Source organism: Lipomyces chichibuensis (genome assembly GCF_038497645.1).
Source record: "Lipomyces chichibuensis strain CBS 12929 unplaced genomic scaffold V1513scaffold_3, whole genome shotgun sequence".
In the NCBI taxonomy this organism is placed as follows: domain Eukaryota; kingdom Fungi; phylum Ascomycota; class Lipomycetes; order Lipomycetales; family Lipomycetaceae; genus Lipomyces; species Lipomyces chichibuensis.
The window spans coordinates 253,750-280,435 of NW_027117455.1; the positions used below are offsets into that span (position 1 = coordinate 253,750).

The 26,686-nt window shown below is 46.9% G+C and overlaps 15 protein-coding genes and 1 non-coding gene across 16 annotated transcripts; 7 read left to right on the forward strand and 9 right to left on the reverse strand.

Annotated features, from left to right (window-relative positions):
- Nucleotides 1-94: 94 nt before the first annotated feature.
- V1513DRAFT_422932 (WD40-repeat-containing domain protein) lies at nt 95-1,671 on the forward strand (the record flags this gene model as incomplete). The annotated part of the gene is made up of 3 exons (XM_066896006.1): nt 95-166; nt 225-341; nt 397-1,671. The coding sequence occupies 3 exons, from the start codon at nt 95-97 to the stop codon at nt 1,669-1,671; spliced, it is 1,464 nt and encodes a 487-aa protein (XP_066755826.1).
- A 103-nt stretch (nt 1,672-1,774) lies between these two features.
- Nucleotides 1,775-2,520, reverse strand: V1513DRAFT_437180 (uncharacterized protein). The gene is made up of 3 exons (XM_066896882.1): nt 2,276-2,520; nt 2,109-2,182; nt 1,775-2,040 (listed from the first exon to the last, which is right to left on the reverse strand). The coding sequence occupies exons 1-3, from the start codon at nt 2,370-2,372 to the stop codon at nt 2,005-2,007; spliced, it is 207 nt and encodes a 68-aa protein (XP_066755827.1). The 5' UTR covers nt 2,373-2,520; the 3' UTR covers nt 1,775-2,004.
- A 61-nt stretch (nt 2,521-2,581) lies between these two features.
- V1513DRAFT_437181 (uncharacterized protein) lies at nt 2,582-3,903 on the forward strand. The gene has a single exon (XM_066896883.1). The coding sequence runs from the start codon at nt 2,715-2,717 to the stop codon at nt 3,786-3,788; it is 1,074 nt and encodes a 357-aa protein (XP_066755828.1). The 5' UTR covers nt 2,582-2,714; the 3' UTR covers nt 3,789-3,903.
- V1513DRAFT_462119 (major facilitator superfamily domain-containing protein) lies at nt 3,889-6,439 on the reverse strand. The gene is made up of 5 exons (XM_066899922.1): nt 5,731-6,439; nt 5,600-5,684; nt 5,352-5,534; nt 4,662-5,294; nt 3,889-4,612 (listed from the first exon to the last, which is right to left on the reverse strand). Exons 1-5 carry the CDS (start codon nt 6,018-6,020, stop codon nt 4,097-4,099), a joined length of 1,707 nt encoding a protein of 568 aa, XP_066755829.1. The 5' UTR covers nt 6,021-6,439; the 3' UTR covers nt 3,889-4,096.
- Nucleotides 6,440-6,594: 155 nt separating this feature from the next.
- V1513DRAFT_437186 (uncharacterized protein) lies at nt 6,595-8,244 on the reverse strand. The gene is made up of 3 exons (XM_066896884.1): nt 7,960-8,244; nt 7,293-7,882; nt 6,595-7,244 (listed from the first exon to the last, which is right to left on the reverse strand). Exons 1-3 carry the CDS (start codon nt 8,159-8,161, stop codon nt 7,020-7,022), a joined length of 1,017 nt encoding a protein of 338 aa, XP_066755830.1. The 5' UTR covers nt 8,162-8,244; the 3' UTR covers nt 6,595-7,019.
- A 1,517-nt stretch (nt 8,245-9,761) lies between these two features.
- Nucleotides 9,762-9,843, reverse strand: V1513DRAFT_t12. The gene has a single exon. It is a non-coding gene; the product is annotated as a tRNA-Ser (tRNA).
- Nucleotides 9,844-10,103: 260 nt separating this feature from the next.
- Nucleotides 10,104-11,322, forward strand: V1513DRAFT_437196 (40S ribosomal protein uS4). Its single transcript, XM_066896885.1, has 5 exons — nt 10,104-10,229; nt 10,321-10,373; nt 10,506-10,534; nt 10,593-10,724; nt 10,793-11,322. Exons 1-5 carry the CDS (start codon nt 10,223-10,225, stop codon nt 11,139-11,141), a joined length of 570 nt encoding a protein of 189 aa, XP_066755831.1. The 5' UTR covers nt 10,104-10,222; the 3' UTR covers nt 11,142-11,322.
- V1513DRAFT_437197 (Pre-mRNA splicing Prp18-interacting factor-domain-containing protein) lies at nt 11,176-12,496 on the reverse strand. Its single transcript, XM_066896886.1, has one exon. It carries the CDS (start codon nt 12,352-12,354, stop codon nt 11,389-11,391), a length of 966 nt encoding a protein of 321 aa, XP_066755832.1. The 5' UTR covers nt 12,355-12,496; the 3' UTR covers nt 11,176-11,388.
- Nucleotides 12,497-12,719: 223 nt separating this feature from the next.
- V1513DRAFT_456493 (60S ribosomal protein eL21) lies at nt 12,720-13,396 on the forward strand (the record flags this gene model as incomplete). Its single annotated transcript, XM_066899575.1, has 3 exons — nt 12,720-12,730; nt 12,844-12,909; nt 12,991-13,396. The coding sequence occupies 3 exons, from the start codon at nt 12,720-12,722 to the stop codon at nt 13,394-13,396; spliced, it is 483 nt and encodes a 160-aa protein (XP_066755833.1).
- Nucleotides 13,397-13,563: 167 nt separating this feature from the next.
- Nucleotides 13,564-14,947, reverse strand: V1513DRAFT_166105 (Ca2+ regulator and membrane fusion protein Fig1-domain-containing protein). Its single transcript, XM_066894259.1, has 5 exons — nt 14,641-14,947; nt 14,530-14,595; nt 14,289-14,474; nt 14,085-14,232; nt 13,564-14,034 (listed from the first exon to the last, which is right to left on the reverse strand). Exons 1-5 carry the CDS (start codon nt 14,666-14,668, stop codon nt 13,731-13,733), a joined length of 732 nt encoding a protein of 243 aa, XP_066755834.1. The 5' UTR covers nt 14,669-14,947; the 3' UTR covers nt 13,564-13,730.
- A 378-nt stretch (nt 14,948-15,325) lies between these two features.
- On the forward strand, nt 15,326-17,371 carry V1513DRAFT_437204 (uncharacterized protein). The gene has a single exon (XM_066896887.1). It carries the CDS (start codon nt 15,564-15,566, stop codon nt 17,094-17,096), a length of 1,533 nt encoding a protein of 510 aa, XP_066755835.1. The 5' UTR covers nt 15,326-15,563; the 3' UTR covers nt 17,097-17,371.
- Nucleotides 17,372-18,060: 689 nt separating this feature from the next.
- Nucleotides 18,061-18,644, reverse strand: V1513DRAFT_373539 (uncharacterized protein; the record flags this gene model as incomplete). Its single annotated transcript, XM_066894816.1, has 2 exons — nt 18,061-18,514; nt 18,583-18,644. 2 exons carry the CDS (start codon nt 18,642-18,644, stop codon nt 18,061-18,063), a joined length of 516 nt encoding a protein of 171 aa, XP_066755836.1.
- A 1,601-nt stretch (nt 18,645-20,245) lies between these two features.
- Nucleotides 20,246-22,379, forward strand: V1513DRAFT_166261 (uncharacterized protein). Its single transcript, XM_066894260.1, has 2 exons — nt 20,246-20,559; nt 20,612-22,379. The coding sequence occupies exons 1-2, from the start codon at nt 20,463-20,465 to the stop codon at nt 22,195-22,197; spliced, it is 1,683 nt and encodes a 560-aa protein (XP_066755837.1). The 5' UTR covers nt 20,246-20,462; the 3' UTR covers nt 22,198-22,379.
- Nucleotides 22,380-22,560: 181 nt separating this feature from the next.
- Nucleotides 22,561-22,875, reverse strand: V1513DRAFT_429351 (uncharacterized protein; the record flags this gene model as incomplete). The annotated part of the gene is made up of 1 exon (XM_066896317.1): nt 22,561-22,875. One exon carries the CDS (start codon nt 22,873-22,875, stop codon nt 22,561-22,563), a length of 315 nt encoding a protein of 104 aa, XP_066755838.1.
- V1513DRAFT_437211 (DNA-binding protein) lies at nt 22,858-24,371 on the forward strand. The gene is made up of 5 exons (XM_066896888.1): nt 22,858-23,374; nt 23,498-23,513; nt 23,572-23,702; nt 23,784-23,943; nt 23,992-24,371. The coding sequence occupies exons 1-5, from the start codon at nt 23,266-23,268 to the stop codon at nt 24,278-24,280; spliced, it is 705 nt and encodes a 234-aa protein (XP_066755839.1). The 5' UTR covers nt 22,858-23,265; the 3' UTR covers nt 24,281-24,371.
- V1513DRAFT_373726 (uncharacterized protein) lies at nt 24,351-26,566 on the reverse strand (the record flags this gene model as incomplete). Its single annotated transcript, XM_066894824.1, has 4 exons — nt 24,351-24,389; nt 24,439-25,875; nt 25,922-26,212; nt 26,264-26,566. The coding sequence occupies 4 exons, from the start codon at nt 26,564-26,566 to the stop codon at nt 24,351-24,353; spliced, it is 2,070 nt and encodes a 689-aa protein (XP_066755840.1).
- Between the last annotated feature and the right edge of the window lie 120 nt (nt 26,567-26,686).

The window sequence follows — 26,686 nt, forward strand, 5'->3', positions numbered from 1 at the left end:
TCGTTATATTGGTTTCTTTTTTTGGTTTTTTGGAATTATGTCGTTTGCTGAACATTTTGGTATTTATTTTACAGTGCAACCGCGGCGCAATGTGATGGCTTCTCAGCTAGATCCGGTGCCGAATCCCAAAGGCGCGGAGTTAGCAAATAGTGGAGAATTCGGATACGTATGCCCCTGTCTTGTGTAATTGGTATATCGAGTATGGAAATGGCTAATGGAAATAGGTCGAATCGAAGGAGTATCAGATTAAAAGTCGACGGAAATATCCGCATTCCCTTGGCGATCGGTTGTTTAGACGAGAAACCTCTTTTGTTAAATATCCGTCCTCTACATTCTGCAGAGTATGCTGTCTAATTTTAAATATCAAGGTATCCAAGCAAGTCTAATCAGCAACAGAACTTCGTACCGAATTACACGTCCAAGAATTTTCTGCATTATCATGCTCGCACGTATAGCGGCCAGTTTTCGGAAGACGGAAGTTTCTTCTTTACGGCGTCACAGGATTTTAAAGTGCGACTATACGACACTACGCAGAATTTTCCTTGGCGGCTATACAAAACTGTGCGTGCCGACATGGCGCATTGGACGGTTACCGATGCGTCGCTGTCGAGGGACAACAAGTGGATCGCGTACAGTAGTATATCGCCGGTCGTCCATCTTGCTAGCACAAGCCCTGATGTCGAAGGCCAAGAGCCTTTGGATTTCAGCGCTGGTGGATATAACGATATCCATCGCAGCTACGGTATCTGGTCAATCCGATTTTCAGCGGACGGGAGGGAAATAGTAGCAGGCGCGGGCGATAGCTGCATGTACGTGTACGATATCGAGACGCGCCGTGTGTTGCTGCAACTTGAGGGTCACACTGATGATGTCAATGCTGTGTGCTTTGGCGACGAGTCGGGAAACATTCTGTATAGTGGGTCAGACGATCAGCTTATTAAGGTCTGGGACAGGCGGAGTTTGCGGTCGAAGCAGGAGGCTGGCGTGTTACTCGGTCACGTCGAAGGCATCACGTACATCGACTCGAAGAGAGATGGAAGATATTTACTTTCGAACGGCAAGGACCAGACTATGAAATTGTGGGACATCCGCAAGCTGGTGTCTGCTGACAAGTTCCGGGACATGGAGCCAAAGGACTACAGCACACGCTTCGACTATCGCTACCAGCGGTTCCCTGGCCCTATCGGCAGCCGGCATCCGAATGATTGCAGTGTCATGACGTATACCGGTCATCAAGTTTTGCGAACTCTTATTCGATGCCATTTCGCGCCTCCCAGTACATCGGGAAGTCAATACGTCTACTCCGGTTCATCAGACGGTAAAGTACATATCTGGTCGCTAGACGGACAAGTCAAAAATATCATCGATGTCTCGGCCGCGTCGGGGAACAACGCTGCAATTCACACCGACGCTCGAGAACGATACTATCGCCTCGGCCTTCGCTTTACAGGTGGGGGCGACTCAGTAGCCTGTGTCCGCGACGCATCATGGCATCCGTACCTTCCCATTATAGCCTCTTCTGCCTGGAATGGGTATTCTGCCGAAGAAGGCAGTGTCATGCTGCATCAGTGGGTCGAAGGCGTCGAACAGGAAAGTTGTCCTGAAGCAAAAGGTGTCGCGATGACGATGGATGGCCAGGACGATGATTACGACCAGGATGATTACTTTTAGTTCTAGATTCGTGCATAGTAGTTTCGTTTGCGCATGGTGAGAATTGGGATCGAGTTTCATTTTCTTGGGTTATGGGTTGGCGAAGGATGTCATTTTTTGTTTTGTATCGGTCATGTAAATTGCAAATATTATCAATTCAAACTTTTGAGGTGCATGCAATTCGTGACAATAATGTGGACGACTCCTAGGATAAACGACGTACAGACTATAATACATGTATTATTACACGCAAATCCACATACACTCAAACTTTATAATCAAAATATGCAACACCCGAGAAAGAAAGGATGAGCTGATAATACGACATAAATATTCGACCAATTTGACATTTGCTTAGACAGTGATGAGGTGTCGAATTGGAATGTGAATCTATATATGTCAGTCGTTACAATGTTCGCTTAAATCGATTTGATAAAAAACGAATAATAGACACGTACCAATTTCACGATATAACCAATCGCACCCATGATAACGAATCCAGCACCAACGGTTTGTACGATCTTAATGTACTCTAAACGCATACCTCATTAGCATCCTTCCACTTCTCTCATTCACTTTCGCATTCATTCCAAAGAGATAAAAAACAGACAAAGGATTGACTTACCTTTCTTGCTAGGCTTTGCGCACCGCTTAACAAACGCCATGCCATCCTTGACGAATTCCTGCGGGTACTCCGTGACTTTCTGAACACTATCAGCCATTTTATCTCGCTAATGCAGTATTGTCGCCTGTTCTGTAATCTGCGTGTCGATGATACTTCTGTGATGGTGCTGGCAACCCTCTTGAGTGGAGCTGACACTGATGTTAGGGTTTAAGCCTAAAATGGATCTGTGGCTCGGAGCGGCTTTGTGTGGCTGTGCTATGTTTGCAGTCAGAAGTCAGAACAGGACAATGGTATCGCGCCCAAAACAAAAAAAAAAGTTCAGGAGCACATTCCTAATTCCCACGAGCAGCCAGCATTTATAATATCACAATAATGATAGTGGTCCTCTAGAGCTTTGTCCATATTCTGCAAGAGCTCACAGAAAGCTACGACCCACACAATGTTCGAGATCCGACCGACGACGTACGGTGGCCGTGGTTGTTTCGCCACGTGCGCAATACCAGGGGGAACGCCGGTTCACATCGCGACAACACCGTTCACAGCCGTCATATTCCGCGATTTCAGGAAAGAAGTCTGCGCATATTGCTTCGCCTACGAAATCAGCCGCACGTGGAAAGTCAGATTACGAGGCACCGAGTCAGCCGGATTGTGGTTCTGTAGCGAGAGCTGTAGGGAACAGTGGGTGAATGAGGAAGATCCGTCTCGTGAACTTGTGCCTGTATTGGAAGTGATTGAACAAGCTGTTGCGATTGCGAGGCGGAGATTGCAAAGTTCGAAGGCTGGGGAATATGACGAAGACTTTGTACACGAGGACTTCAGTTTCGAAAGCGATGCAATCGAAAAGTTGTGGGAACACGTGGAGGGCTTAGTGACTTCAAATTCGGTCACCGCTAATCCACTCCGCAATCCAACTTTGAAGAATAGAGTGTTGGCGTTAGAAGACATCGAGTACGATTCTGCGCGACTAGTCGCTGTTGCTATAGTGCGTCTTTATCTTGAGAGTTATAATACCTCTACAGTTCCCTGGTTTACGTGGAATGGCTTCTCCGGCTTAGAATCGCACGAAAAAGATCTCATCAACCGTCTTCCCGCATTACTAGAATCGCATATCCGGGTTTTTATATTTCTTAAAGCCATCATGCCGAAAAAATTTCAGCCATTTGTCACAACAGCCAACGTGCGCGCAGTGCTCGGTCGCGAATCAGCTAACGCGTTCGGAATATGGCAGTTACCTTTAAATTCCGAGTCTGAGTGTCTGGGTTCGTCGATTTTCCCCTCCGGGTCGTATTTTAATCATAGTTGTGATCCGAATGTGATAAAGACACGGACCGGAAGACAAATGCATTTTACTACCTCCCGTGCGGTCAGGAAGGGGGAGGAACTTTGTATAAGTTACGGCATGATGCTGAAGATGCCCGTTCAAGCGCGACAGAATCTGCTTCAAGAGCAGTGGTATTTTAAGTGCGGGTGTAGTCGGTGCACGAACGAACTTGCTGGCGGCATGAGCGAGTAAGTATCAAGCAATTCGGGATTGATTTTGCGGCGTTAGAGGTGTGGATTTGTGTATTATATAGATTTTGGTTGCGCGACTTGCGATTGGATGCAGAATAAACCATTTTCACATTTTATCATTCCATTTCACATTCTCAGTGGGCAAAACCTCACGAAACCCGCATAACGACGATCCCAAACATATAAAGATATAAAATTTAGTGTACAGAGCGCGGGCAGAAAATAAACGAGTGTACAGCGATTGATCCAAAACCGAAGTATCAAATTAGGTAGTCGTAATCACAACATAAGACATCGCAAATCAGTTTGTCAGTCCCTCCAGCGCGCATCAGCGATAGCAAGGCCCTTATCCTCATTCATGTCAGTCTCTCCACTTTCGAGAGGTATCTTCTCAACTCCGAACTGACTCAGGTCACCGTACGTGCGCGTCAACAATTCCTCTTGAAGAACAGGTAACCCAAAGTGATTCAACACCACTTTCCGTTGCCTCAATTCTCGCTTTGCCATATATGCAAACCACACTACGGCCCAAAACTCAACGAAGATTATCACAGTCGTAACTTTATAACCGAACTTGTATGTCGGGGCTTGATCGGTCGGAAACAGAGCGAGCGGAAGACCAGCCTTGATGCCAGATCCGAGCGCGCCGCCTACAGCGGGGAGAATGCCTCGGAGCTCAGCGTCGTCCTGGAAGACTTCCTGAATCCAGGTTGTTAGGAGGGCCCATGTTGGTTCGCCAGCCATGGGGAGTAAGAAAGCAATCATTTTGAGCCAGAAGGGGATGCGCCATATGGCGAGGAGAAAGCTGCTCAGAAAGCGGAAGAACTATGATGGTCAGTAATTTTTCCGTCATAGATATATCCAAGGAACGTGCAATAGCGATCAAAAGCCACGGGCAGCGTTTTCCGGTGCGATCAGACAAGTTGGCGAAACCGTAAGCCGAGAGAAGACCCAGCGCGAAACCACCTGTGGGAATCAGATTAACTTGCTCAACAGTGTAAATATCCAGACTCTTGAGCCATAAATTAAAATAATTATATGTCGACGTGATTGCGAATAACACGTACGGGAAAACATATCCGTATGGTCTCCACGTCTTCATCCAACCCCACACTCTCTTCCATGTGAGCTTACGGGGAGGTTTGCGACCGGCCTCAGCCATGCGTGCCACGGCATATTTGCGGAGGTCGTTGCTGAGCCAAAAGGCACGGGTTGTTGTCGGGAAGTCTGGGATGCAGAAATAGCCAAGGATCGCGAGGGGGATGCCGATGATTCCGTCGATAAGGAAGAGCCAGCGCCAGCCCGAGAGGCCGTATTTGCCATTCAGCGTTGCATAGACAAGGGCTTGGAGATATCCTGCCATCATATTTGCAATCGTGTACGAGCCGTCATAGAGAGAGAGGCGTTTGGCAAGTTCTCCGGGAAGATACCAGCTTCCGAGGACCATCGAGAAACCGGGATACGCGACAGCCTGAGTCATTCCAACGAAGAAACGATATATGTAAACCTATACATCAGCCATTAGGCCTCTCTGTTCCACATGCAGAATTTGTAGCATATTCACATCTCTGGCACATTTGGACGACGCCATGCCCATAACCAAAAGCGACCAAATTATTTCGCAAGAAGGCAACCAAATCGACGGCCGAATCCTAATCAAAATAAATTGCGACGGAATCGCGCCAATAAGACCACCAAGATCAAACGCAGTGTTGAACAAATTGCGTTCCTGTTGGTTGAGTGAGAGCTGGGCCGTACTGTCAGTTTGGCTGTGTCATGTCTGAGGTCTGAACACAAAGCTGCCATGCGTACCTCCTCTTTCATCCCGCTCACGAAGGCATTACTGATATTTCCAGAGTCAAGAGTTTTGATTATAAATGACAACATCGAATACAACCTAGTAACCATTAAAAAGCACTAACTATGACAAAAACATAACTTACAGTAAATAAAAGTCCAATCTCTGGACAAACTTGCGCTCTTTCGGTGGTTTCTGGAATGTATCCCAAAAGCGGCCCATTATTCTCTGGTATTTGGTCGGACAATAACTAACGTCTTCGAATAATATGGGATCACGGCCCAGGACGTCTCGTGTCTGATTCTCTATCGCTGTCGCAGCATTCTCGATGTTGACCTCCGGTATAGTGACCGTCAAGTCAGAGTAAATGCCACTTGCATTGTCAGGACGTTCAACGCCATGTAGTCCTTTATGCTGTGCAACTTGATTCTCCATAATGAAGAGTGGCGAGTCCCAAGCGCTACGCGGTGAGATGTGTTCACATTTAGCTGTAACCCGTACGTATGTATATACACTCAAATCGCTTTGTCTGCTATTAGTTAATGTGAGTTTGGGGTGACAACGGAACGAATAGTCAAGCAGAGTCAGCGGGAAAAGAAATATTTTATATATTTGGCTCGACAGTAAAGGGAAGCAAGAACAGGCGCCTGGCAGATTTCGCAGTAGCCAGAGAACAGAGAACGAGAGAACCAGTAACAAGGACAATATTTATGTCAGCCCAAGGTAGACTATCGCTGGTCGGTAATATTGATTATCGTTTAACTCTCAGCAAGTAAAAACAGAGGGTGTGTGGTCTCTTTGGCATGCGTTTGTGCTGATACGGGCCAACCTGATGTTAGTAAACACTATGAATTGTGCTGGGTGGACGATAAACTAATCGCTCTCAAATAACAAATACCCACCTCGAGATGGGGTCATGACGCCTACTAGTTTTAGTTTCTCTTCTCGCCGCAGAATTAAGAAAGTTAGATCGAACAATCTTTATAGAATAAGTATGAAATAATAGGGATATAATTTTATTAAAATAATATCCGACACCACTCATACGATATCGTTGCGACACGCAGCATTGCTTGATGAAAGCCCGCGCGACCTATTAATTAGTGTCGACGTATTCTAATTAGAATCTAGTGCAATAGCGAATAGCCACCATGATGTAAAATAGCATGCAACTTAAACACATTTCTTATAATACCCATAATACATGAACTGACGAAGACAAGCAAATAAAATCAGAGGCAATAATTCCATAGTTTTAGACCACGCAGTATTTCGCAGTATTAACACCAAAAATAAGCATTTCAATAACAATATGACGCAAATATCCAAGAGGAACATGCAAACGCATGAAATGCTGATCGCCTTGTATTGATGTACCCAACCAGAGACAAGCAACATCGACAGAGAGAACGCTCTATATCGCAAATATGTAACCTACAAATGCACGGCCTCGTAAAAGTAGATGACTGCAAAAACAAGGAAGGCTGCGCCGCCGCCAAGGGTGATGGTCCGCAGACTGATTTTAGACGCGAGGAATTTTCCGCCGAGGACAGCCGCAAGAGTGCAGAGACCGTGACCGGCGATTGTGCCGATGATGACGAACAAGTAGTCCTGGCCGGCGGCCATTGCGATGGTGGCAATTTGAGATCTGTCTCCCCACTGTGGCGCGTTAGTGTACGACAACGAATTGCGATAGACGGTACTTGCCTCTCCGAGAAAAGTCATTGCAAAGGTTTGGATCCATACGGGGCTGAGAAACAGACCGAGGAGATTCACAAGCCCGTTCAGTTTTCCCGCCTTCACTGATTTGACGGGACCGGACTCGAGCGAGCCGGACTGGGACTCGAAGTCCTTAGCCTCTAGCTCATTCTCAACCTCCTGCATTTCCTCCTCGACACCGACACTCTTGTCCATGTGACGACCTTCGTTGATGAGTTTGACACCAAATACGACGAAGAGGAATGCCGCGAGATATGACGTATACTTCTTGGGAATGAGCTGCGGGACTGCGTGGCCGAGCAGAGCTGACAGGACTGTCATGACCACGAGCGAAGCGAATGCGCCGGTGAAGACGGTCGTGCGAGGATGCTTCATGGCCATGATGGCTGCGATGAGGAACGTCTTGTCACCGATCTCTGAGAAGATGATCATCATGAAGGACATGGCGAAGGAGCGATAGTTGTCGACAATAGAGTCATGTGTTGTTCCGAGCGGGTGAGCGACCGCGGGAGCCATGGCTGCGACACCGTGCTCCATGTCGTCAGTAGCGTGGGCAGCAGAAAGCTCATCGGAAGATACTGTGATGGATTAGCAGAGTGAGCTAATGGTGAAAACGGCAAAGACCAGAAACATCGGATAGTATAAATAAACGTACCGAGTTCGCCCACAGCACTACCGTCAGTACTGAGCTCCGTGCGAGCTAGGGGAGAACCTTCAGAGCCCTCGACGGACGGCATTCGATCTGAGTTGATCGAGTCTTCGGTGCGGCTTACCAAACCACCTGCTGCCGGCGCAGGTGCCAGAAACACAAGTAACAATGCCCCAGTAGCTATAACTGACAGAGTAGAGTAGCGCATAGCTATATTGTGGGATAGCGGTGTTGTGTATAACGCGATTGGAACGGGGTGATTAAATTCAGACGAGACGTCCGCGGTGAATGTCTACAGCAGCGACTCACGCACACGGCTGGTTCGCTGCATTGAGCATGTCATTGCCACTCTGTGCCGCATGAGGCGGTGCAATCCCTGAATGTGGCTGACAACACGGGTCTGGCCCACGCCAATTAACTGGCCAGGAAATTTCGTCGCAATTTTCTGTACAAATGAGGGGCCTGGTTTAGTGCCAACTACTTCTCGAACCATTTTATTAGTGGCAAGAGCGGCACTGTGGTGCCAAGTGTTTCTTCGGAGCTTGTTCGCCGTCGGTTGTCGTATCGGTTTTGGGTCTCCGCACTGTCAAAGAAGCAATTCACGATAAACAAGGATGAAACGAACACGTACAGACTAAGAAACGGGGGGTGCCCTACACCTTATGGTCGTCGTCATCTAGATGTTCGCAGACCATGTGATATGCGGACTGAACTGCATGCGGCGGACTACAATTCGACGCTTGCGTCTACGAGTCTCTAGGCTTGCTTAACTAAAATGACCTGTAGCGTACATTTGCAGGTTTTTAATGTCAAATTACTGAATACCTCACTCGATTGAAAGTGGCCCTAATTCCATTATTCGCGGCGTGAGCGCACTTGCAATCATATTACTGCATTAGTAAAATTACAGCAGTTGAAAGTTCCACCGTTAATCCCAGAAAACTGAGGAGGACGTGTAATTAACCTCCCATATTCTTGGAATGAATGTGCTTGTGATATTCATCATTTAGCGTGGGGGCCATTAGTTTCTCCACGTTCAATTTCATGAAGCGTGGGGGCCGTTGGTTTCTCCACGACCTCATTCAAGCCGCATTATCTGCGGCAGAGAGCCGTGGCTGGTGACTGACTCAGCCAGGAGGGAAGACGACACGTCAGATCATGTTTTTGCTATTTTGTCGCGCATCTAATAGCCCATTCCTTAGACAGAGTCAATATAGAAAATACATGGTTGATTTGTAGTGCTTGAACAAATTTCTAAACTTAACGGCAAATGGTGCTGGAACGGCGCTGGCGCTCTCAAGTGCCGTCTCGCTCTCGCCAGACCACACAACATGTAGCAAGCGTAAATTTACTGATTATTGCAGAAACATGTCATCTACAGCTTATGATATATATTTGGGTTTAGTACACAGAATTTTTTTGTCACATCTCATTCCTAATTTTTGACCCCTTAATCCGTATGAATGGTGAGTAATGCCAACAGTATCAATAATACGCCAATCACGTCATACTTATCTTATAAATTGTCTCCCAGTTAGACTCCATCAGAAAGCAACGTCTAATATTTTTGGATATTACTGGTATAATATTGGCTCCAACCCGTTAGGCATCAGAGTACGAGGAGAAGAATACCAGAATGGAACCGGCATGAGATAGGTCTAAATAGGGCTATAGTTCCCAAAAGGGAATGAATTCACTCATAGCACTATGAAATTTCTGAGATTCATAATGCACAATTGGGACCACGGTCCACGGATGCCAGGAGGGTTATCACATGAGATATGCATACAAAAAATTCAAAAAATAGACGACGCCAGCAGGACTCGAACCTGCGCTCCCAAAGGGAAAGAGATTTCTAATCTCTCGCCTTAACCGCTCGGCCATAGCGCCTTAATAGAGGGGTAAAATTGAAACCTCAGTTCTGTTAGCAATACCCCCTAACCCTGGTAGTGCACCTGCTCTTTCTTGAGTGCCAGCAGGCTAGAAATAATTATTCGTCTGATAACTATCAATGTATACTTTACAATAATGAGAAGTGGTCATTTACTCCCGATGTCCAAATTAAATTGTAGGGTTGTAATCAGTTAATCTAGGGTTATGAAAGCAGTCACGCTTAGAGGTCGGGAATTCGGCCGAGCCAATGTTAGGGCAAAAGCCAAGGCCATACTACCCACAACATTCCTTCGTGCGGTGGACTGCATCTCGAATTTTGGAGTAACATAGTTTTGTTAGTTCTTTTGCTACAACTCATCACCAACGATAATATAAGATGCCTCGTACGTACTCGACTTTGTTCACTTGATTTGTGATGACTGGAATTTTGTTGGTAATGAGTACGGAATAATGATGCTGATGATGCTCGATTAGGCGCGCCAAGCACGTACTCGAAGACCTACACGGTCCCTAAGCGGTATGTTGCAGTTTTGAGAGATAGAAATGGAATCAAGGACGCGGTTGCTGACAATTGTATAGTCCTTATGAACTTGCCCGTTTGGTAAATACCATTAGTTTTGCAGAGATGATTTAAGGTGATACTTACGTTCAAGTAACAGGACTCGGAGCTTAAGCTTGCTGGTGAATAGTACGTTTGGTTGACTTGCTGGTGAATGATGAGATCAATCGAGCTAACTACTGTGCAGCGGTTTGAAGAACAAGCGAGAGATCTACAGAATTGGCCTGCAGTTGTCGAAGATCCGACGAGCTGCGCGAGATTTGTTGACCAGAGATGAAAAGGACCCCAAGCGTCTGTTCGAGGGTAACGCCCTTATTCGGTATGTGCCGCGTTAAATAGAACAATATGAAGTGCAAGAACGGTGGAGATGGATCTAACGAAATTTAGCCGTCTCGTCCGTGTTGGTGTCTTGAGCGAGGATAAAATGCGTCTCGATTATGTATTGGCGCTGAAGATTGAGGATTTCTTAGAACGGAGATTGCAGACTCAAGTCTTCAAGTTGGGTCTGGCCAAGAGCATTCATCATGCGCGTATATTGATCAGGCAGAGACATGTCCGTGTCGGCAAGCAGATCGTCAATGTTCCTTCCTTCATGGTTCGCCTCGACTCGCAGAAGCACATTGATTTCGCTCTCACCTCACCTTACGGTGGTGGTCGTCCTGGTCGCGTTCAGCGAAAGCGCCAGGCTGATAAGAGTGGTGGTGATGATGAGGAGGCCGAGGAGGACGAGGAGTAAGCGATTGTACATTTGGTGTGTTTAGGATGTTGGATTGATATGACTTCATCTTGTATTTTTTACTTCCTGGTACAAGTGTTTAGTAATTTTGCGAAATATGAAAAGTTCATTGCTTAAAATAGTCTGTACATCCAGGATCCCTGTCTACACGTCTGTCTCCGAAATGAGAAGACAACTTGACCAAGTAATTGTTGCATGACAATGACCTAACATATCGCACATGGACCAGGCAATCTATTCTAGCGATCTAGCCGTACTTTTCAATCAGCTGCTTTTTGAGTCTCTCGCTCTTCTCTTTAGATTCCACTTCGTATTTCCTCTTTGCCAGCGCTCCCTCAGTAGGGTTTGCCTGTATGTGCACATTGGCGCCTTTCTCGGCTGCATCCCAAGCGAATCGCTTCAAGCTTTCGAATTCTTCTGCTTCACCGCTCTGCCGGACAAAGTCATCTTCCGACGCTAGTAAGCCATCATTGTCGTTCTTCATTGTCCTACTCTTTGGATTATACTCCTCGCCGTTCGCATCGAGATTCTTCAAATATTTAGCCGCGTCTTCACGGATCCGAAGGGTCCTCGTGCTCATTCTGGCGTCCGAGTCATATCCTTGCCCGGGCACTTTAGCTGCCTCCGTGTCATAATGATCTCCATCCTCGCCTTTCTCCTCCTCCTTCTCCTGCCGTAGTCGCTCCAGCTTCCGGTAGTCCTCCACCACTTTCAAGTGCTCGGTCGCATCGTAACCATTCCACCGATCGCGCTTGCTATCCCATGTCATCTTAACATCCTGAATCAAATCATCCGCTTGAATATCCTTGCCTGAAAACTTCGCCCCAACTTTTCTCGGCCTCTCCATACAATCCTTCGCCTTATGTGTCATGGCTCCACAATTCTCACACGCGCCCTTCCTATACTTCGTCGCCGCGGCTCCAGCCTTGATGCCGCGTTTATACCACTCGGTCTCGGCACTTAAATTCTCGGTTTTATCTTTACGTTGGTGACGAAGCGAGACTTCGCCACTACTATCGACGTACCACGGCGCTTTGGAGATGAATTGCGGGATGTACGGGTTGATTTCCTTGCCATCTGCGTCGCGCTCGATGGGTAGTTCCTTGCCTTTTACCCGTCGGGACGAGAGCGGTGTGGTGGCGTGGTCGGTTTTCGAAGGCGGCGCGAGTTGGTCAAATGTTTTGAATTTGAACTTTTCGTGTTCGTCTGTCATTTTATCAAATCTCGATACGTTGTGATATCAAATATGCTAATCAACGACGATACGCAAATGGCTGAAGCCGAGGGATTGAATTATTAGATCGGGTATATTCATAAGGACGGACCAAGAAGTGATGGCGATGCGCTCTGTCAACCCAAACCCAATAGATTTGGAACTAAGGGTTTTCGTACCGTCGGCTTATGGATATAAACCTTAATCTTTCGTCTTAGGGTATAGCCCTACTGGTGTGCGTGACTACTTTTTTCGTTAAGGGCCAAGCGAATCATCACAAGTTGCTAGGATCCTGAATGCTACACTTCGAAGAGTCGTCAATTGTCCCTATTGCACTTGCATATATATTCAGCAAATTAGCAAAGATGGGTCACAGGTATGTGCACGACCGAATTGTCGATAATTCACCATTTCAATTATGAATTTGGATATTTGGATATTGCGACTCTGAGATGGTTGTGTAGGGATTGTATGCTAATGGCATTATAGTCACGGTTACCGATCTGGCACTCGCTATGCATTTTCTCGCGATTACAAGAAACATGGTGTCATTTCGTAAGTACTCCATTCAGAAAATGATCATTGGCAGCATGCGCATGTCATAAAATAAAAAGTGGGATGTTAATAGGGAAATAGTATGACTACCTATCTCAAGACCTACAAGGTCGGGGACATCGTCGACATTAAGGCCAATGGTGCCGTCCAGAAGGGCATGCCTCATAAATACTACCACGGCAAGACCGGCATTGTCTACAATGTGACAAAGTCCTCAGTCGGTGTGATCATCTACAAGGTCGTCGGTAACCGATACCTCGAGAAGCGCATCAATGTCCGCATCGAGCACGTCAAACACTCCAAGTGCCGTGAGGAGTTCGTCAACCGTGTCAAGGAGAACGCGGCTCGGAGACAGGAAGCGAAGGCGAAAGGTGAGAAGGTGTTCCTTAAGCGACAGCCTGTCTTGCCTAGAGAGGCTCATGTCGTTTCGTCAGAGGGTAACGTCCCTGTTACTCTTGCGCCGGTGGCGTACGAGACTTACATTTAAACTGTTTATGTGTATATTGTATTTTGTTGGGTTTGTTGGATGGATATGAGCTAAAAGTATCATTTGTCTATACATCGTTATAATACATGGTGGTTTTACGGTTCGTGTCCATTAAGACTTCTTCTTTCATTGGACTACGGTTTTACCTCGTGCAACCGTTAAAAGAGGAACTAGGCTGTCGTAATATCGGCGTCCAATCTTTACTCTGTTCCAAACCAATACATTACTCCATCTAAAGCAGTCTACTATGAAAACTATTGGTGAAATTGCTTGTTCTGTTCTAAACTGATTCAGTTCCCTATCCAAGCATTACATATACGAATCATCATCACATCTACGCAGAGTGCAGAGCATTAATCGCAACAAAGAAGTACACACCAATAACAGTCAACGTCAACAACCCGAAAGTGAACCAACCCAAAATCATTGCCGTGATTCCAACTCCCGTGAATATCGTGCCATTCGCTAGATTCGTGGCCACAGTTGCTGCGCCGACGGATGCTGTGTGTTGCCATAAAACAGATATCAGGACAAGTATAGCGGAGAGAAAGCATATGCCGACGGCAACTGTTTTGAGGAGCGGCGGATACGGAAGGATTAGCACGAATACTATGAACGAGAGCGCAGCGGCGATGATGCTGGTTGAGATATCAGTTAATGTTTCTTGCCAGAGATTCGAATGACTTACAGAAGATACGGAAAGACTATTTTCTCACGAAAGGTTTGCGCGACATGGAGTAAATTAATTGGATCTTCGTACGCATATAGATTCTCTGCCAACGACGTCGCGTTTTGTGAACAAAGCCAGCCACCCGGCGAAGAACGTAGACATAGCGCTGTCCGGAGTCAATATCAAACCCATTTGTCGTCAACCAAACGAAGACGGACATACCGAAATATCCTATCCGGACTTCCAATGTAGTTTGTCCCACGATATTTCCCAGTACTACGCTCGCATTCGGGTTAACCACTGTGGCACCATTAACTTGGTATACCGTGCCGCCATTGTAGCCGATATTCAGCAAGTATATTCTCGGCATGACGCTAAATGAAGATGAACATCCTGCTAGTAGGAGTGCTTGGAATCGTTAGTAACTATTGCATTACGCTAGAGTTGCCGTGGAGGGACGTACACATAAGTATTATTGAGACGATAAGTAAAAGGAGGAAGACGTGCCGTGGTCGTACAAATGTCAGACCTGATCTTGTGAGAAATTGATTCAGCAGATAATATATTGACATACTTAAGAACTCTACTTTGAGAATCGTCATTTTGAGGACGTCTCGAGAATAGACGGGTCAGCCGTCGTTACAGGACTAAGCTGTAAAATGTAATGAATAAGAATAGTGCCTGATGACGGTTAGAGGGCACGCTGATGGTGAGCGGCTGGGCAATGGTTGCTATGATGGTATAAGACAGACGTAAGCAAGCCAATGTAAACAAACGTAGTTTAGACTGTGCGAAATGTCTGGGACAGCTGGAGAAGAGCAAGCAGCGGCGTATTGATAAGCACGTGAATTTGGCAAGTATTACTGCTTCAGAGCGCGCTTGTACAAGACGTGAGTCAATGAGAACGGTCGAGTAGTTCATCCTATCATAATATAATAGCGAATAGTGAGTGTATACCAGGTGCTCAACAAGAAGTTGACAGGGGTATGGCGTGTACAGAGACAGTATTTGTTGACGCAGCCTCATTCACGTAAGCACGTGTTGACGCGTAACTATATTCTCGCGCTTGTAAACCGTTCTAACGCACTCAACGTGTACAGATATAAATCAATTATAAATCCACATTTCACGATGGTTTTGGTGTTCATGGAGGTCTTTGATTAAATGAAAATATTGGTGACAGTTGAGAAAATACTCTTCAAGGTGAAGGTCGTGCCAAGTCTGGCGACAAAGATGCGTTGGTTATTTGGCAACCGAAAACCTTGATTACTGCTCCGAACTCATCCTCCTCACAAAATTTCAAATCGGCCCACGCCCACCATCATGCTCATTCATATCATTCACATTCATCATGCAGTGCCTCGCCGTGCCACGTTTCTTCTTCCTTTGTTCCGACATATTTGTTGTGGCAAATATATATAATTTACGAACCGACTAAGATCCGATAAGATCGCGGCTACCATACCGCAACGATACGATTCATTTATATTCAATAACATGGAGGTTTCAACACTGGTAAGGTCACTGCATCCAGATGCTGCTGACGCAGATATTTCACTTGCGTTGGACGGTATAGAGCAACATGCTATAAAAATGGCCACGAAGACCAACAACGTCAAGGAATTAGTCTATGTGTCCGAAAAAGTTGGAACTGAAATCGACAAGAGTGGCGCACGAGCAATTGCGCTTGTAAATGCATTCCCACCTGTAGACGAGACCCAGATGACGAAGGCTACGGACATAGTTCACGCCAGTGTCGAAGCTGATAGTGGTTTTCCCAGGGGTGTTGAAGATGGGAAGGAAGACTATGACGGGCTTGCGACTTACATGTCGACATTATCGTCTTCAGCACCACTAAAACGCAAGCGCGCACAAACGTTGTTTGAAATTGTTAAACATCGTCGGAGAACCGGTAAGTCGCCATGCAAACCAAACGATGCCAACGACCCGACCGGAGGCCGAGACAGTTTGAAGCGCAAGAGAGGATTCGAGTTTGGCGGTACCTTGCCGCAGGATCAGCCGCTGAAGAGACGGGCTGGTGTTGAGCAATGGCTTATTGCTCATCTTCGCGGGAATGCCGATACGAACAAGTTATCTAGAACAGCACGAATATCAAGAGTGATGTGTTCGCAACGGAAAAATGCTGCGGCGCGGCCACAAAGCGCGGGCAGCGACGCCGACGACGAGTCAAGCGAATACGGAATGAGTATCGGTTCTGTTAGATCGACATCAGTGGACAGAGAAGATGGTGCACTGCTAGTCGGGAAGCTATCTGCGGGGCGCATAATCGCAATCCCGGTTTTTGACTCAACGCAAACAAAACTTGATACCACCAACATCGCAGAACTCGTAGCTTCTATGCCCGCTCTCAATACAGCTCGCGATGTCTTCGCGTCCAGGATGACAGCCATCGGCCGAAACGAACGCGCGAAAGGAGATGCGCCGGACATTACGAAGAAAGGGAGAAAGTTGGCGGATATGTTGCTTTCGATGGATATTATCACCACGCCAGAGTTGACGACTACTTCGTCTTCTTCGGGGACTGAGTCTGGATCGAGTCCGGACATGTCACCAGGCAGCAAGGGTGTAGAACATGGGGCAATCAAGGACGTAGAGCTGGAAGTGGTACAGGTATCTCCTCCGCCACCGTACACGTCGCCGCAGCAAGACGCGGATTATCTCAAAATTGATATTGTGCGGGGAGTCAATGACGATGCAATTGTGCGGGATAGTACTCTGAAGGTTCTAACCCGTATTCCAAAAACGCAGCACATCGACGGCGAACATTTGTTCTCTCCATCTCCTCCCCCGAGGTCATCACCATCAGCTATCATTGGCAAAGATATGTCACCACTTACAGAATCATTCCAAAGATTGCAACTAAATGGTACTACATTCGACGCAGAGGGCGATGAGGAGTTATTGGAGTATACAGATACGGAGGCCACGCTTTCTTTTGCGTCACGATTCAAACCTGCTACTGTGTATATTACGAAGGAAGCTGAAAGAAAATCTGCTATCCTTTTTTGATACCGTTCTTTCGGTAATTTTTTTAAGAGCTGTTCTTTCTCTGGGTAAAAGTCACCTTGGTTATCGGGTACCGAATTAGATTCTGAAATGATACCTTTGATAGTATACAGGAAATCAATCTTCTGACATTGCAAAATATGTATACATCCCAACGCCAAATCCCAATCATGCGCAATTTCGCAGCTCATTGTCCTTCCTTTAGAAGTCGCAATTTCTAATCCCAGCTCAGGGATCAACTTCAAATGAAGGGACAAGCAGGTTCAGTACGTCTTGCTCGATAAATCCAACGATCTTGCTGAATACCAGCAACAAGATTTCGCGGCCGTGACGGCGATATCGACGTATTCGAGTTCATGGAACGAGCAGGACTCGACGGTCCGCGGAGAAGGCTCTAAACCGTTGCTAGACAAAGTAGAGATAGTATAATAAGACAGAGTTCCCAACACATCGATAAACTCTAATCAAGCTCCTCAGCCGCGCACTTGGCTCTCAATTGCGAAATTGGGATTTTCCATTTAGATGCGTGAGCGATGACTGATTTGTCGAATTCGTGATCTGTGGCCTGTCGTTTCGGCCGTCACCGGGTTCCGACAGAATTGACTTGGTCTGACGGACTCGATGCAATATATACGTGTCATCTCTTAAGAGATGACGACGCTAACAACCAGAGTCAAAATATCTTTAACTTCTCCTGCACCTACGTCATTGAGGTCTTGCATTGCATTTTTGCAATTGAAATTAATCTTAATTTCAATTGGCCATCAGTCCGCGAGAGCTGTACCGAGGTAGGTTAAATAACGACGCCGAGGCCAACCATATGAGGGTATCTGATTATCTTCGATTTTGTATATCCGCAGGATTGCGATGTATGCAACTCAGTCTATCATTAAAATATATGCATATCATAAAACATCAGCTTGATGTATTATTCTAGCTATCCAGGCACTCGGCATATACATCACAATCACTTAAACCCCTTAACGATCGCCTCGGCCAGGATCACACCATAAAACGCGGTGACAAACAACGTGCCCAAGTTAACAATCGTGCTAATTCCATGCACTATGCCAAACTCTTTATTCAACTTCTTCATATCGTCACTGACATCATCCCCATAAGACTTCTTTCCCTCCTTCGTCTCCTGCGCTTTGCGGAGATTCATAAGCTTCACCGTCCGCGGGCCAATATACATTAAATTGACGAGACCTGTCGCGCCGGCTATGACAAGTGATGAGAGCGAGAGTTTGTCACTTGCGATTGAGAAGGGGGCGGTAAGGAGAAGGAATCCTGGAACGACGGTTTGCATTGCGAAGTAAGGTGGGAAGATCTTGAGCTGCAGGGCGGAGAAGTGTTGGCGCGGAAGCGCCCGATAGGCGGTGATACCGACGAAGAAAGATTGGTAGACAGTCGAGCCAAAGCTGGTTGAATTAGCATAATCCAATGATTCCACTTACCGGACGGAAGCTGGGCCGCATCAAACACTTACAGGATCGAGTAGGCGAACAAATGGTAGGGAGCGGTTGTCGAAAGCGCGGACAAAAGAGGCATGGTAGTTAGCTAGTATATAATCTAATCTTTAATAAATTCGATTCCGAACACGGTTCTGGTAGCCAATTGATGAGAAGATGGTCGAAGTTCACGATCTCTGGACGTACGTCGAACCAATCACATTCATGACGCTGACAAAGTATCACTTGCCAGCAAATCTGGTTAGGGTTGCACGTGTCTGACTGCACGAGCCCTTATTGGATTGCGAGACCAATCAAGTATTTCAAAAATTTATACAGATTAGATCAATTGGAGGAATTTTACGGACTCCTCGTCGCTATGTTCAAATATTTCAGCAGATTTATTGCGGTGTGAAGAAGTCAAAAGGAAACAAACGCCTCACGGTGCGCATTTGGACCTGGGCAGTTTATTAGTTAATAACATCGGCGAACGATCAGCAGACACGGAATTTTCAGACAACGAAATATTATGCGTACAGTCAGATATTCTGCTGGAAATAACAGTGAAGATGCGAGGGTGCAAGGTACTCATTTCACAGTCATTGGTAGTCGTTGCTACAACTGGATCGGTGGAATCTCCGCGTTGCGTTTAGCCACAGTGTACCAATCAGTAGATTATACGTAAAGTGATCAGCAGTGGACTTGGGATAGAGCGATTATCAGTTTGCAGAAGGTTAATAGACTCCGCTATCTGCTTAATGCTAAAATTCCAGTCGGCCGACGATGGTGATGTGTGATATTATGTATATTGATAATTTATTCGATTTGTCATTGTTTGTGACTGGGATGCTCAATGCTTGGATGTGATATACTTATCATTGCCTCTGAAGCTGCGTACTATCAGAACCGCCTTGGCTATATTTAAATTTGGGCGGTGGTGAAACACGGAAGGCACCGGCGTTTCCGGACACCGCATTTGCCTGTTCCGGTTTGCCTTTGACGCAGATACGGTATAAGCGCGACGCTGATATTTGCACAGTGGCCGAATGCGGAAGTGAGGGACAGGAGCAAAAAGCGCAAGTTAGCTCGAATAGGAAAAGTAATTATGGGGAACTCACAATCCATGAAGCACGGCCATTCTCCGCGTCTTGAAGGTTTTATTGCTGTTGCTGCCAAGGGACCTTTAAATTGATCTTAATTAACCCATGTTGGAGGTCTACACATTGTCCGTAATTATTGAATACTATATTTTACAGAATCCGTATTCTCAGCGATGAGGCACAAAATTATTATAGTCCTGCACCCAGAAAGCTTTATTCCGGGTGCAGATCCACTGCCAATTGCCCTAAACCCCGCCAGGCACAAGAAATTTGAGCTTAATCTGGACTTGTTTGCCGCGTGTTGCGCTCCGGCACTGACGAGCCGGGGCACCCCTTGGCGAGCACGTTTCAACGCTGTTTTATTCACTCCACTTCGAGCTTGACACGCTATTGTTCTTTTTTTCCACACGCCTTGCAATTTGCACGGCTAGCTCAATCTGTACCTGTGAGTGCTCCGGATACGACTATATAAATAAACAATATTCGATTCATTTCGACTCTTCGTCGCTCGTTTGGTTAGAAGTTGTCGCGTGAGGCGTCAAGCTTGTCACTCATTTCAAAAATTCTCTCCCGTCTGTCAAGGGTCAGTATACGCACCTCTGTCTCGCCGTCGCGTATTCTATTCAACAAGTCCTTTGTTATTTCGTCTTCCTCAGTTTCCTCTTAACCTCTACTTTGTACGATCTCTTCACTTTCAGCATTCGTCGACTTATCACCCCGGCAGTACATGAACTAGCTACGTCCATCTCGACTTATATCCCGCCTTGCACAGCAGTCTACTGCTCAATTGAGCCTGCATTGCTTACATATCTATAAGCATGCCGGCCTTATTCCAGTCGCGGAAGAAGCGCACCCCCCCGGCTTCGCGGTCCGCTGCCATTGCTGTCTTTGGCGAGTCTGCTTTTAGCTTGATAGGTGCGTTTGTTTACAAATTATTGAACATCACTGATATTCATATGGTATGCAGACGAGGACACGTTGTCGCCAGAGGAATCGTCGACACTCGACTCGGATACTTGGATGCTGGCGTACACAGACTCTGTCCATTCGTATCCGGACTCGAGACGACTGACGACTGCGACCGCCAGGTCGGTATTCGACTCCTACCACCAGCAGCCCCGAACGCGGCCTCAGGCGATCCAGTCGCGATTTGCGTCTCTTCGTAGGCTGTCGTCACAGTTCACGCTCCAGCAGCCGCGCTCACTGACCGGCTCGACTACCAGCTTGAACAGCGAAACCGGCGGCAAGCGACAAAGCCTTCAGCAGGCAGCGACCTCACCAGTTGGCGACTCTGCTCCAGGTTCGGTTTCTTACTATCGTGCGGATCCTCGGGCAGTTGACTCAACGAAGCGCCATCCGAACTCAACCCTAGCCCTGATGGTTGACCGTCGTCATCACTCGGTCCGTCTTGGAGAATCTCCTCCTCCCAGGCCCCTTTTACGGCACTTTGCAACGGCACCGCTTCCCAGAGCAGGATCGACCTCGTCAACTGCTTCATCCACATCGTCATCATCGTCGTCCGCTTCACCCCATTTCCGGCCAACAAATTCGCGCGGCCGCGCCGATCAAAGATTAAAGACTGGTCCTCCGCTATCCCAGTCATTCTCACCGATCCCTGAATCACCACGAAACTTGGGATTCGCTAATAGTTCTACGTCCGTTGCCAGTGCGCCAAAGAGGAATCCAGCGCATATACGGCCGTCTACTGCGGGCGATATTCATGTGTGCGCCAACGATATGACCACCGAACTCTCTTCTGGGCCGAATTCGCATTCGCACCAGCGATCGTCGTTCGCCTCCTCCTCGTCATCGTCATATGCTGATGTAGTTAAGAACGACGACGCAGCTGCCGCTGCAACCGCAAGCGACGTGCCATTCTGCGGGACTGCATTGTTCTCGTCCCCCCTCGGCTCACCAATTCCTTCATCACCCCGTGTGTCATCACCTGATTCATCCATGATATTCGAGCGACAGGTTCAAGATCCAGTCCTTACAGTATCGGGCGTACCAAGTCATCACCACAGCGAGAACCTAATCCCACCGGTCCTGGCCGCATCGTGCGAAGCCTTGACGGACGAATCTGTCGATCCTGAGGATGTCGAAGTCGTCTCCGTTGCGCGCCCGTACTCAAACTCTATCCACAGAACAAATTCGGCCGTATCACTAGCGTCAATAGCATCCAGTGCTCCATCCTTCCAGGCTGTATCCCCGAAATCGTCTTCATCAACCGCACCGTCTACGGCTCCGCCACCCACATCCAGCAGCAGCACGCACAGACTAAGCTTCTACACGTATGCGGACGTCGTGCATGACGCCATGACGTCCACAGACGAAAAGTTGCATTCCCCATCGCCTGACCTTGCGATGCAAGACGGAAAAGCACCACACTCCCCGCTCTTCCTTTCGTCGATCGATGCTAATGCAGCAACAGACATTGCGTCACCTTTGGCATCTGACTCTGCCTCCGAGAACAGCCAGCAACAATTCGTGACCGTGACCACACTAGGTGAAGCAATAAGACGGAACCAAGATGAAATCACAAATAATGCATGAATGCACATGAACGAGCCTAATAATTAATCAAAATAATGAATAATCACTCTTTAATGGCTTGGAGTTTGGTTATGAATTGTGGTTATGCATTGTTCTAGTATATAGGTTCTTTGTTTGATAATTTTTTTATATTGTTTCACATTAGCTTGGTTAGCTAGGCAGGTTTGATTATTACTTGGTTGGTGACACGGAGATATGTATTTTACTTAATTTTGATTATTGCTCTGGAAATACTTGAATAAACCATTAAGTTATAGGTTATTTATATACTTACATCGTACATATATAGTACACCGCGCTCTTAATATACATGCCTTTCCAACTACCCAGTCCTATTTACTACACATCTGCAATATAATCAATTCAAGCATCATATCCCTTCCCACTCAATTTCTCCCGTCCAGCCGCATTCCGGTTCCGAACGCGCTGTCCAACACTCGCATCCTCATCTTCGTCTTCTTCCCGTATGGCAGAGCGAAGAGAACTGCTCGTGCCTTCAGCAAGTTGAAACTTCACGAAGCTTGTGTCTTTGCTTTCATCTTCGTCGGTTTTCGATTTGTGCGTGCGAATTGGCGTGGGTTTCTGGACTTTGTAGCTTCCGACGCCGTTGAGGACGGGTAGGAAAATGACAAGGAGAAGGAGCGCTGCGCCTAAGATTATGAATATTACTGCGTTCATTTTTTATTCGTGACTGAGAATATTGGATGAGGAATGACTAGATATTGCAGAGATTGAGGACTGATAAATGGCTGACTTTCGTCCAAGGACAATTATCATGACGAAATTTTATGTCTATTCACAAATCCCGATAATGACGTCGTCGTACAACTAACTGTGAGACTGGTGACATTTAAACCCGAACCCTATCCGCGTTGTTGAGGTGATGGCACACTTAACCGAGTTAGGTTACAAGACAACATGTGTGGTTTGTCCTTTTCCTGCCGCACATTAAACGGCACGACATTGCCCCTCTGATTCATGCCTCCTTCCTCATTTAAATTGATTTACTTACAAAGATATAGTCTGGAATAGATAGTATTACAGAAAATTGAAGGACCAGAACGAGCAATGCCGGCATCAGCAAAATCACAAGCGCAAACTGCAGCGTCCATTGCGGCGCCGACGAGATCAAAGTTGTCACTAAAGGGATCGTCGAAAGTCGTTGCGGAGTTTTTCGGTATGTTATTGCCGCATTTTCCTAATTATTGCGTTTTTATGTTTTGTTGCTATCCTGCTATTTGTATGTTTGTGTATGTTTAGTCTACATGTTGTTGATCTGTGACGCTAATTCTTTGTACAGAATATAGTATAAACAGGTGCGTCACATGCACACATACAACCTAAAGAGGACAAACGGAAGATTAACATATCTAGTATTTTATTTCAACGCGGGATATATCCTCCCGAAGATTTCCAAGTGGTGAAGAAGTACGGGTTAAACATGCTGGTAACAGTCGACGAGGAAGTAAAAGCTTACATTCGTCGTATTATGAGTCAATTAAACAGTACGTTCGCCGCATCGAGATGCTACTGATTGTTGTTCGTGGGACGGGAATTTGAGAGAACGAGGAGCTAATTTGCGGTAGAATGGATCATTGGTGGGAAAATATCCAAACTAGTAGTTGCAGTCGTTTCACTGGATACAGCCGATGTTGCCGAGCGCTGGCAGTTCGATATTGAGGTTTTTAGTAAGGGTGTCATGACGAGAAAAGCTACCTTGGTGGCGGATAAAGAGAATGCTGTCCCGTACGTCCTATTCGATTTGTTTACAGCTTACTGTATTGACGAATATAGTGCAAGTGGAGCACAGACCAAAGAGAAATCCATCGACGAAGTACAATCAGAGATTCAAGCCATCATCCGACAGATCACGGCATCAGTTACATTTTTACCGGTCCTCGAAGGACGACATACCTTCAACGTGCTCGTGTACGCTGACGGCGACGCTCAGGTGCCAGCAGAATGGATCGATAGCGATCCGAAGGAAGTGAGAAATGCGGAGCAGGTAAAATTACGGAGTTTTAGCACGAATTCGCATAAGGTTGACACGATGGTTGCGTACCGTCTTGGCAACGCGGAGTAGGATCGGGACATAGCATTGGCTGGCTCGTAGTATATCTCTATTGCTATATACAGGTTAAGAATATAATACATTAGTTCGGTTCGCCTTTTGATAGGAAACCTTGATATGCCTGAGGCCCCCGTTAGCTTCATGTTCAACGTCGTATTCGAAAAACATACCTCTTGAGGAATTGTGACTTTGCCGATCATTCTCAGATTCTTCTTGCCTTCCTTCTGATTTCTCAGCAACTTTTGCCGCCGCGTAATATCAGATGCATGCAACTTCGCCAATACGTCCTTCCGCCTAGCCGCAATCGTCTCCCTCGCCACAATCTTAGACCCAATGGCAGCCTGAATGACCGTCTCAAACAACTGCGCCCGCAAAAACTTTTTAAACCGCTTAACCCACTCCTTGCCCCTCTTCTCGGCTAGAGTACGATGCATAACCTGCGCCAGCGCGTCCACGCTGTTGCCATTCACAAGAAGCTGCATCTTGACCAGTTGCGCGGATTGGTACCCTGCATCTTCGTAGTCTAGCGTCGCATAACCTTTCGTCAGTCCTTTTAATTTTCCAAAAAAGTCGTCGACGAGATGAGATGTGGGGACAAGGTACTGCAACAACACTTGATTCCCTTGCGACAAAAATGTCATATCGACTTGTGTTCCTCGGTTGTTTTCGCAAAGTTCGATTACATCGCCAAGATATTCCTGCGGGAAGGACATGATTGCTTTGACCATCGGTTCTAGGAGATCTTTGACTTTTGTTTTGTGTATCGCTGGGTCAGGAAAATCGTCCGGGTTGCGAATTATAGTTTCCTTGCCGTCTCTCCAGACGACTTTATACGGCACGGTCGGAAAGGTTATAATCAGTGACGCACCATACTCTTGCTGCAATCTGTCTTGGAATACGGAGGCATGTAGTGTGCCTAGGAAGCCGATGCGCCAGCCCTGTCCCAACGCGTTTGAAGTTTCGCGTTGAATGGAAACGCTCCTGTCGTTCAACACGAGCTGGTTTATCCGCTCGTCTAAGGTCTGGAATTCAATCCCCTCGGCTGGAAAAGCCCCAACGAAAACCATAGGCTGTGGTTCCTCAAAACCCGGTAATGCTTCGACTTCGTTGCCAAAGTGCATTATTGTGTCGCCAACGAGAGCTTCGGAGATTGTTTTCATGCCGAGAACAGCGTAACCTACTTGTCCTGTTTTGAGATGAGGCATGGGCTTTCGGTCCGGATGCAAGATGCCCAGATCCTTGACTTCATACCGTTTGCGGCTATGCGCCGAAATGACTTTATCCCCACGCTTGAGTACACCGTCGACAACATTAATTAGCAGTATCACCCCAAGATATGTATCGAACCACGAGTCGACTAACAAACACCGCAGCGACTTCTCGATATTATTCGCTGGCGGCGGAATGTGTTCCACCACCGCGGGTAAGATTGTCTCGACGTTGGTTCCACGTTTGGCAGACACGGGAATTGCGGTCTCAGAGTCGAGCTCAAACATTGTTTCAATTTGTTCCAGTGCGCGGGGGATATTTGCGTGGCCCAGGTCGATCTTGTTAATGACAGGAATGAGCTTGAGGCCGAGGCTGTAGGCTAGAAAGAAATTTGCTACCTACGCTGGTTAGCAATACCACCCACCAAGGAATATTATATCGTACCGTCTGGGCTTGCACGCCTTGACTGGCATCAATAAGAAGCAACGCGCCACCACATGACGCGTAACTCCGTGAGACTTCCGCTCTGAAATCAACGTGTCCGGGAGTGTCGACGAGATGGAGTAGATAATCCTCGCCGTTGTGTTCGTACAGCATCGTGCAAGTCTGCGCTTTTACCGTGATTCCGCGCTCCCGCTCGACATCAAGTCGATCAAGAAACTGGCCCACGCTACCTTTAGGAATTGTCCCGGTTAATTCAAGTAATCTGTCACTCAAAGTTGATTTGCCATGGTCCTAAACGCTGTGAGACCTCGTTGACGCACAAAAAGTGTAAATGTAACATACGACATGTGCAACGATGGAAAAATTCCGGTACCTCGATACCGGGATCCGGTCAATCCTCCCCGCCAAGTCAGTGTCAATATCATTATTAATCGTCGCATATCCCCTCACGCCTTCTCGTCCAAATACCGGTCGTGGACGAAATTGTATCCGCTGCGGTCTCCCACCACTATTGTCTAACAACCGACGCCATCGAATCGCGCACCGCGCCTCATGATTCGTACAAATAATATACCCTCTTGCTTTCCATGTTAATCGCCCTGCGCCAGCAAGCGAAGGTACACTTGTATATATCCATGATATCATTTGTGGCTGCCGAGTGCCGACTTCATCCCTCCATTCAAAACTGGTTCTGGATCTCGAGAACCCGCAAACAACGTTAGCGCTGAATTCTGCTGCGACTGCGTATATTTCAGCACGAGTCGT

Excerpts from the sequence above, each read along its gene's own strand:
- V1513DRAFT_437180 (XM_066896882.1), bottom strand. The coding sequence starts at position 2,372 with ATGGCTGATAGTGTTCAGAAAGTCACGGAGTACCCGCAGGAATTCGTC. Across the intron at positions 2,183-2,275 it reads CGCAAAGCCTAGCAAGAAAG|AGTACATTAAGATCGTACAA; the intron begins GTAAGTCAATCC and ends GTATGCGTTTAG. Across the intron at positions 2,041-2,108 it reads TTGGTTATATCGTGAAATTG|ATTCACATTCCAATTCGACA; the intron begins GTACGTGTCTAT and ends TGACATATATAG.
- V1513DRAFT_437181 (XM_066896883.1), top strand. The coding sequence starts at position 2,715 with ATGTTCGAGATCCGACCGACGACGTACGGTGGCCGTGGTTGTTTCGCC.
- V1513DRAFT_462119 (XM_066899922.1), bottom strand. The coding sequence starts at position 6,020 with ATGGAGAATCAAGTTGCACAGCATAAAGGACTACATGGCGTTGAACGT. Across the intron at positions 5,685-5,730 it reads AGATTGGACTTTTATTTACT|GTTGTATTCGATGTTGTCAT; the intron begins GTAAGTTATGTT and ends AATGGTTACTAG. Across the intron at positions 5,295-5,351 it reads CGTCCAAATGTGCCAGAGAT|GTTTACATATATCGTTTCTT; the intron begins GTGAATATGCTA and ends GCTGATGTATAG.
- V1513DRAFT_437186 (XM_066896884.1), bottom strand. The coding sequence starts at position 8,161 with ATGCGCTACTCTACTCTGTCAGTTATAGCTACTGGGGCATTGTTACTT. Across the intron at positions 7,883-7,959 it reads TAGTGCTGTGGGCGAACTCG|TATCTTCCGATGAGCTTTCT; the intron begins GTACGTTTATTT and ends AATCCATCACAG. Across the intron at positions 7,245-7,292 it reads CAATGACTTTTCTCGGAGAG|TGGGGAGACAGATCTCAAAT; the intron begins GCAAGTACCGTC and ends AACGCGCCACAG.
- V1513DRAFT_437196 (XM_066896885.1), top strand. Across the intron at positions 10,374-10,505 it reads TCCCTAAGCGGTATGTTGCA|GACTCGGAGCTTAAGCTTGC; the intron begins GTTTTGAGAGAT and ends TTCAAGTAACAG. Across the intron at positions 10,535-10,592 it reads CTTAAGCTTGCTGGTGAATA|CGGTTTGAAGAACAAGCGAG; the intron begins GTACGTTTGGTT and ends ACTACTGTGCAG.
- V1513DRAFT_437197 (XM_066896886.1), bottom strand. The coding sequence starts at position 12,354 with ATGACAGACGAACACGAAAAGTTCAAATTCAAAACATTTGACCAACTC.
- V1513DRAFT_166105 (XM_066894259.1), bottom strand. The coding sequence starts at position 14,668 with ATGACGATTCTCAAAGTAGAGTTCTTAA. Across the intron at positions 14,475-14,529 it reads CGTCTCAATAATACTTATGT|CACTCCTACTAGCAGGATGT; the intron begins GTACGTCCCTCC and ends AACGATTCCAAG. Across the intron at positions 14,233-14,288 it reads AGTCCGGATAGGATATTTCG|CGCTATGTCTACGTTCTTCG; the intron begins GTATGTCCGTCT and ends GACTCCGGACAG.
- V1513DRAFT_437204 (XM_066896887.1), top strand. The coding sequence starts at position 15,564 with ATGGAGGTTTCAACACTGGTAAGGTCACTGCATCCAGATGCTGCTGAC.
- V1513DRAFT_166261 (XM_066894260.1), top strand. The coding sequence starts at position 20,463 with ATGCCGGCCTTATTCCAGTCGCGGAAGAAGCGCACCCCCCCGGCTTCG. Across the intron at positions 20,560-20,611 it reads GTCTGCTTTTAGCTTGATAG|ACGAGGACACGTTGTCGCCA; the intron begins GTGCGTTTGTTT and ends TATGGTATGCAG.
- V1513DRAFT_437211 (XM_066896888.1), top strand. The coding sequence starts at position 23,266 with ATGCCGGCATCAGCAAAATCACAAGCGCAAACTGCAGCGTCCATTGCG. Across the intron at positions 23,703-23,783 it reads TATTATGAGTCAATTAAACA|AATGGATCATTGGTGGGAAA; the intron begins GTACGTTCGCCG and ends AATTTGCGGTAG. Across the intron at positions 23,944-23,991 it reads GATAAAGAGAATGCTGTCCC|TGCAAGTGGAGCACAGACCA; the intron begins GTACGTCCTATT and ends TGACGAATATAG.